The 8470-nt window shown below is 38.0% G+C and overlaps 1 protein-coding gene across 2 annotated transcripts in view; it reads right to left on the bottom strand.

Moving 5' to 3' along the window:
• Nucleotides 1–8470, bottom strand: part of kcnh5b (potassium voltage-gated channel, subfamily H (eag-related), member 5b) — a 38528-nt gene that overhangs the window by 22923 nt on the left and 7135 nt on the right. For both annotated transcript variants that reach the window (XM_016548158.1, XM_016548150.1), the window contains exons 6-7: nt 7667–8059; nt 2109–2538 (exon numbers count right to left, since the gene is read on the bottom strand). In XM_016548158.1, coding sequence (XP_016403644.1) covers nt 2109–2538; nt 7667–8059 — 823 coding nt within the window. The remainder of the gene's footprint in view (nt 1–2108; nt 2539–7666; nt 8060–8470) is intronic.

An 8470-nucleotide genomic window follows, 5' to 3' on the forward strand; every position in this document is an offset into this window, starting at 1 on the left:
GGCATCACAGTATGGTAAGGGGCGTAACTTTTCCGTCACACCCTTGAGGTATTCGGCCAATCACAACGCACTGGATTGCTGGCCAATCAGAGCACATATCGCTATTCAGACCGAGGAGCTTTGTAAAAATCGACACGTTTCAGAAAAGCGGGACATAGAGGAGAAACAATAATGTACAGTATGTGGAAAATAATGTGTTTTTTTAACCTTAAACTGCATAAACACATTTCATTACACCAAATACACAAAATAATGTTCTTTTTAGCAACATCATATGACCCCTTTAAAATCTAATGTCATGAGTGATCTAGAGTCACCGGTTTATCTGGCATATGTGAGTAAAATACAACTATATTCCTCCCTACATATCACCCAGTGCAATTTTAAGCTTTTTATCCCGGTGTAACTTCAGGGCAGATATGGAGAAAGTTGTAGAGCAAATGGCACGGATGGCACACGAGGGAGAGTCTCTGGGGAACCTGTACAAACTACCACACATAATGAGGCTTTCTAGGACCTCACTACCACAGAGACAGACACACACAGACAGAAAGATGTTGGCAAGACAGGAATAAAGACAGAGTAAGATAGAAGATTGGGATCTTTAGCGAAACATAAACAAAAGAGAAAAGATCTTGACTGCAGGATCAGCAGATGAGAACAATGTGTTCAGATAATTACAGACAGAAAAAGAGAGAATAGGACTCTGCGCTGTGTATAAGCCTAACTATAATTATTCTCTTCATTAATTGTGTACTGCTGTTTTTATTGGGCGTGTGTGATCATCTCCCCTTGATCAAACCAAAGTGTGCTGAAGACAACATCATAAGTAAATCAACAGCCCTGTTAAGGGCCTTAGGCTGAAAACAACCTAATTTCTGGCCTTACACTCTTACACTTTGCAATCTCAGAAATAATGGCATAAAAGCTGTCACTAGGGTGGTCCCCTTTGTACCTTTTTAGGTACTAATATGCATCCTTTAAAGAGAAATAAGGTACAAAGGTGCACTTTTTAAAAGGGTACTGCCCCAGTGACAGCTTTTGTACTTTTTTTCTGAGTGTGGCCTTAATAATGTCATTAGACACAGATGGGAGTAATCCCTTCTAACATCATACAGACATCAAGTATTTGCTTTGTCATATGCAAGTCACACGGATAGCCGTTTCTTGCTGTTCCTTGAAGAGCCAGCATCAGCATCAGCAGAGCTCATTTGAGCATCCTCTTAAAGGTTCATAATGACCCATTAGTCTAATAAGCATTTAAAAATAACTCCACCCGTGTGATGTCAGGTTAAAGAATATTACAGGTCAAGGAAACCGTTGTGTGGGTCAAAAGCAAGAAAATGCCTTATGATTCACAGCTCTAATGGGGGTATTTTTTACAAAAAGACAAGAGGAACTGAAGATAAGCTGGAGCAGAGATGGGAGGCAAGTCATCTCTGAGTCAACTTAAACAGGCAATAATGCAAAGACTCTCATGCAATAAAGTCAAAGTCTCTTGTGCTCACCATTTATTTTATCAAAGATACAGTACAATATTATGTTTAAAATTAAAATCTGTTTTTTATTTTAATATTTTTTTAATGTAATTTATTACTGTGATGGCAAAACTGGATTTTAAGCAGCTATTACACCAGTCTTCAGTGTCACCTGATCCTAAAACAATACCAATTCTTGTCTTAGGACAACATTGATTAACTTTTTTGATCCACTTCAAATGTTGACTACTGTATACATTTGGCATTTGAACCTGGGTTTTCTTGCATACGCAAGAAATACTGTAAACTTAAAGTATCCTCAAAACATGGTTGAAGCACCTGAGATTCAGAAATCATTCTAATATGCTGATTTGCTGCTAAAGAAAAAAAATTATTATTATCAATGTACATACCAATTTTAAAGTTTTTACTGTCACTTTTGATCACTTTAATGCATCTTTGCTAAATAAAAGCATTAATGTCTAAAAAAAAATATTACTGACTATAAACTTTTGACCTGTAATATATTGTAATACATTGTAATACTGTAAAAAAATGTAAAATATAATTAAAAAATAAATTAATCAAAAGAAAGAAATAAAGAAGACATGAAAGAAGACAAGCACTCACATCCGACCATCATCATGGCCACAGAGAAGATCTTCTCTCCGTCTGTAGTTGGCGCGATGTTTCCAAAGCCAATGGTGGTCAGGCTGGTCATGGTGAAATATAGTGACGTTATATACAGAGAGTCTTTCCCAGGGCCGCCCTCCCATTGGCCAGTCCCACTGGCATTGTACCGGTACGGGGATCCAATGCTGGTGGCTAACTGGTAGAGCCAGCTGTCAGTCTTGACGCTGTTGGTTTGTTCATCAATGACCTCGTAATCTCCAATGCTGTACCATATGCAGGCAAGCCAGTGAGCCACCAATCCAAACACACAGACCAGTAACACAAGCACAGCTGCACCGTACTCCAAATAGTGGTCCAGTTTACGTGCAACACGACCCAATCGAAGCAGTCGAACTACCTTCAGAGAACTGAACAAGCTGCTGATGCCCTGGAAAAGAGAAAAATAAATATCAGACAGTTGCATTTATAATATAATATAATATAATATAATATAAAATGTTTTACCTCTTACATATCCGTTACATTATGTAAAATTATGGCTGTTGTAAATAATATACTGTGTATAAAACATTAGATTTCCAGCATTATATATATATACTGTATATGCACACACATACATACATGCATACATAATACATACAAAAATATATGCATGCATCTGAAAATCTGTTGATTTTCTTTAATACACAGATTTGCTTTTTATAAACCCATAATTAAACAATTGTCTACACACCAACATGCAGCACACAAAGAGAAAATCAATTCGACATTTAATGTGTCTGGTTAAATCATTCTTTCATTGTCATTTACCACAAAGATGTTTAAACAGACCATTGAGTTATTTAATATTATTTGGCACACAGCAATGTTAATTGGACGCTACCTTCGGAAACTGAGCGCTATTCACATTTTTCAGTTCACTGAACACACTCTTTACAGTCCTAATTGCACAAAATAAAATTCTGCACAAGTTTGTTCTAAATTTGAAGCAGGTGAGCTGAGCCAAGCTGACAGAAAAAAGGTGCGAAAGCGGTTGGACATCAGAATCACTTTGCGGGGAGAACGCTCTGTTCTCCCACATGATCCTCCAACATTAAAAGGCCTCTGAAAATTTGATGTCAGGCAGCACTTTAGTCCTTCCACTGCATAAAAACATTGCCGTTCGGTCCAGCCTGACCTAGTGTGACCATCTGAAGCATCTACTTTCCAATAAAGCGCAAATTCAGTTCCAGACATGCAGTGAGATTAGAGCAACTCTGTGTGCAGAAATGACCAACAATGTAGTCTGCTATACTTGTCAGGGTTCTGTCACTTCGGTATTGTCCTTGTGTGAGTGTGGGCTCTCTTGTCTGCATGCCTTGTTTCATGTTCGGAGCGTGTTGTTTGGATTCCAGCACTCAAGTCTAGTTCGGTTTCGGTCTGGTGTTGGGGTTCGAGCACTCACGCTCCATGTCTTGTTTCTCGTGTGAGAGCACGGGTTGTGTGTTCATTCACTGGCAATGCGCTCTTGTCTTGTGTGTTTTGTGAGGGCTTAGTTTATGTTTTCATTGGCCAGGTACTAGTGTCGTTGTGTTCTGTTTAGCATGCGGTTCGTGTTTACATCAGCCGTGTGCTTTCATGTTATGTTCTGTCTTGTGTTGTGTAGCAAACGGCTTGGGTTTTCCTCGGTCGTGTGCTTTCATGTTGTCATGCTTAGCTGCATGTTCATGTCTTGTTTTGTGTGAGCACTTTTGTTTTGTTTGTTTCTGTGTACCATGTGCTCTCCTGTCTATTTTCCAACCCCGCACACTTTGTTACCTGATTATTGGTTCTTTTGCCCCACCTGTCCTCCCTCATTACCTGCCTTGTTTGTTCCCTATTTATTCTCCTTGTGTTTGCAGTTTGCAGTCCTGTGCCAGTTTGTTGTCTAATGTTTGCCATTGTGTACCTGGCCTGTTCCTGTCATACCTTGTCCTGCCCATCCAGTCAAGTTGCCGGAAGTGTTTTTTCCCACACGGAGTAGTTTTTGTTGTCTGTTTTTGGTTTATTTTTGGTAATAAAGAGCCCAAACATCCAGCAATTGAGTCCTCGCCTCATCCCTTCACCCAACCCTGACAATACTCACTTAAACTTAGACAAAAATTATAAATATAAACCAAAATATTTAAAGATATATAAGTAAACTTCAAACCCCAGCCCTATCACAGGATTATAGAAGCAAATAAATAAATAATATATATACCTTGTTAACTAAGTTTAGACACATTAATGCCTACAAAAACGGCTGGTAGGGACTACAATAAGTTACTTCCTGCGTTCGTGACATCACAAACCCAGATAAACCCCACCCTCGGGAAAAGGCAGCAAAGGGGGCGAGGCCTGCGCTGCTTTAGAGAAGAGGAAGAGAAAACTAGAGGTGCACATAAAAATCTATTCATATATGAATCGCGATTCTGTCTTCTAACAATTCTAATGGATTCACAAGTTTCAAAATCAATGTTCTAAAGCAGCGGTTCTTAATACTGCTCCACACGTCCCCCTGCTCTGCACACGCTCTGCATCTCTCTCCCTCTCTCTTTAAAATCTAACATAAGCAGTAGCATTTACAAATAACAGCGTATCTAAAAGTATGAGACAACAACAAGCAAAAAACATAGGCCTACCATTAAAAGCCGTGCTTGCACAGGTTCTGCACGATCCTCTTCAATAATATCCTCTGCTTCTTAATCGGGCTCAAACTGATAAGCAATATTAACGACGCCTTGTTTACAATACAACCGGAGCACAAGCCGCTGAGGTGAAGGGCGGGATGTTTAGATGCGCACTAGAGGCGGTTTAACCAATCACAACACATTGGGCTAGCTAACCAATCAGAGCCCATCGCCTATTTCTGAGGGAGGGGCTTCATAAAAGAAGGAAATGATCAGCGTGTTTCCCAGAGACGGGACAGAGCGGTGTGGAATAAAGGTAAATTATGTGAAAAATAATGCGTTTTTTAAAAAACAAAGCATTAACACATGTTAGACTGCACCCCATAAACACAATCAAGCCTAGAAAAAAAACACTGAACCACCCCTTTAAATTGTGGCCACGTTGTACTAATTTGTTCCCTTGTTTTTATTTAATTAAAATGAGGGAATGAATTTGTATTCATGTGCGTGTCTTCTTTCTTTTCTTTCTTTTTTAAAATGTTGGTTTAAGAGTGTTATTCATCTAATGATTGCAAAAGAAGATAATGGTTAATATTCCAGCTGAGCTGCTTGAGGCATCACCACTTTCTTAAGTTATATTGAATTTGTTGTCATAAATGAAAAATGTAATGACACATAAAGAGGACAGTCATACCAAATTATAAGAAAGGGTCAAGATAATCAATTACCTATGGTGGTTTGGATGTAACATCACACCCTTAATGGCTAAAAGTGGCTTTTAAAGATACAACCACTGTACAGTAGTTGACGATGCATCAGAGGGTTAATTAAGATAATTATGTTAATTACATTTCTTGAACGAGAAACCTTGATTAAGTGGACTTGAGGAAGAAAATTAAAACACTCCAAAGTGTAAAGCATTAAATTCTGCATGCTTGACTCACATTCATTCTCCAGCTCTTGAAATACAATAGATGCTTCTGGGACAGTCCAATTCTACTGCTGGGGCAGGTCCATTCTATAGCTACTGATCTCTCAGAGCAGAGCACCACCACAGGGACAGTAGATTACAAGGTTCACACCAAGGCATCTGGGATCCCTCTTACATCATGATATAAAGGCTTTCTCAGAGGGTTTCTGGTACAGTGAGCAGCTCTCTGAGGTAAAACTTGTACATTAAACTTACATCATGTATAAAGTGAGTTGTGAGCTCTTGGCACACGCCAACTTTAAAGAGCCATTAACAATTATGCATTGTGCATGATGGAAGACAATGACAGCGTGCATTATTTAAAAAACTATGTAATTAATTGAGAGATTTTTTGACAGTTTTTTACCCTCTGGGCTTTAAATGAACATCACAAACGGCATCAATTCATTCTATGAGTGTGCTGACAGATTCCATTCAAGTGGATTTTTGATGCAGAGCACAAATGCAGTGCAATTATTTGAGCATTAAATTACACATAAAATGACCTGTATGTGTTTGTGGATTGTACTATGAGCTTACAAAACAGTATATATTTTGTGCATTTTATTGCATGCAATTTTACTGAGAGCTGCATTGCTGAGAGCTTTTAAAACTGTTCATAATTAGTCAAATGTTTTTTTTCTTGTTACAGACCTAACTAAATAAAACACTAAATGAACAAGAAAATACTATTTGCCAAATAAATCAAGGTATACTGAAAACTCTTTTCCAAATTTCCAAAAAGTGTAAATGTATCTTGTTTTCAAGATGTACAGACATTTTTACTTGAAAATAAGATTTTTTTTTTTTAAAGCTGTAAATGTACTTTCATAATATAAATTCCAGAACAGTCAGGAAGATAAAAATAAAAAAATATATAACTAGAAGCGTGCTAGTGTTCAATGAAACCGTGTTTACAGGTGTGTGTCTGGGGCTCAGCTCATTGCACTCAGACTTCCTGAGTGAAAGAGAGAAGATGATCCACTGTATGCGCGCCAATCAATATCTATCCTAAAGCAAATAACCTGGACAGACTCCAAGAATACATAACATAAACCAAGAGAGGATGCAAAGGACAATATGACTTTGTAAACGGTTCAGTTTTCAAGAGGAAGAACTGTGCAAATCATCACATGATTGGCTGAGTATTTGGCCAATCAATACAGTGGGCTTCTTTTTATTACTATCAGTCTCAAAAGGCACAGCCACAGACCACACATAGTGCCTTCACTGACTGGCTTGTGAATACTACACACATAAATGATAAGAACCACAATGACACTACAACTTTTGTGAGTAAGAGTGGAAGTGAAGTATGTTTTTTTTCCAGGTACAGAGTTGATAAAATGAGAGCTTCTGGGGAAAAAACTCAATTGTTAGAACTTATTGGCAATGTAGTGGTATTTCATTTGAGGTGCTTGATAGCTCATAAACTTAAAATTCACAAGTATGATGGGTTTTGGCCAAAATAAGCACTAAAATAGAACAGATTTATGCCGTCAGTGAAAAGTCTGTTCCATTTGTATGTGACACTACCTTTCACTGAAGTTTCTATTGCTGCCAGTTCAGCTTTCTGTTTTTCTGTCCCAAAACTATCAAGCTCTTCAAAAGTTTAAATGAATTTGACCAAGAACCCTAAAGCATTATCCTCAGAAGAGTACCTCTGAGGAGTCCTGACTTAGGTAATAATTGTTCAATCTTTCATTTTTGAGGGGTTGACAGGTAGAAAAAAAATCAAGTGTTTGAAGCACTGCCGAGTTACTTGAAAAAGCCAACTACAGCTTCTCTTAGAACAATAAAGTATCGAACATTTTCAGAATATAAGAACAATTAATATTTTATTTTAATATTAACCCATTTTCCAAGTGTTAGCCACTTCATAGGGCCACAAATGAAGAACCATTTCCTTTACATTGTGTCCTAAGCAACAAAGCAACGGCTTTACGGTATCTCACCTCATCCACGTTTTCGAAAGCGTTGATGATGTCATAGGGCAGACAGGACAGCAGGTCTATTACGAACCAGGTCTTCAGGTAGTTCATCCTGATCAGCTTCGGATCCGAGATCACCTCCCCTCCAGGCCCGACAAACGTGGTGTGGAAGTTAAGCACGATGTCCACAAGGAATATGACGTCCACAACGCTGTCCAGAACCAGCCACGTGACGTTATTCTGTTTGGTCTTGAAGGAGACATTGTAAGGAACCATGATGGCGGTGTAGAAGGTCAGGATGAGGATGACCCAGTCCCAGGTGGTCTTAAATGTGCAGTAGTGTAAGATGATGTGAGGCGGGGTCTTAGGGGCTTCCTGCTTATACTGCGGAAGAATGTCAGAGCCGAGTTGAAGCACCTAAGACAAATGAGACAAAAAGAGATAAAGGGAGAGAAGGATCTGAGACAAAGAAGAAAAGAAAAATATTAAAATGAGAAGAGAGTTAAAAACCAATGCAAGTGAATTTTCAAATTTTTTGACATGAATATTTATTTTGAATTTGATTGTAGGAAAATACATGGTCAAATTATATAAATATCATTTAACCAAATTATATATATATATAATTTATTTAATATAATTTATACATTTTTAGAATTAATCAATCTAAATTGACAGCCATAATTTGTTTCTTTTCAGTACTTCTGACATAAAAGGAAGATTATCTTAAAGGGATAGTTCACCCAAAAATGAAAATTTGATGTTTATCTGCTTACCCCCCAGGGCATCCAAGATGTAGGTGACTTTGTTTCTTCAGTAGAACACATA

The sequence above is a fragment of the Sinocyclocheilus rhinocerous genome, unplaced genomic scaffold (assembly GCF_001515625.1).
Source record: "Sinocyclocheilus rhinocerous isolate Xijiao unplaced genomic scaffold, SAMN03320098_v1.1 scaffold1214, whole genome shotgun sequence".
Lineage (NCBI taxonomy): Eukaryota > Metazoa > Chordata > Actinopteri > Cypriniformes > Cyprinidae > Sinocyclocheilus > Sinocyclocheilus rhinocerous.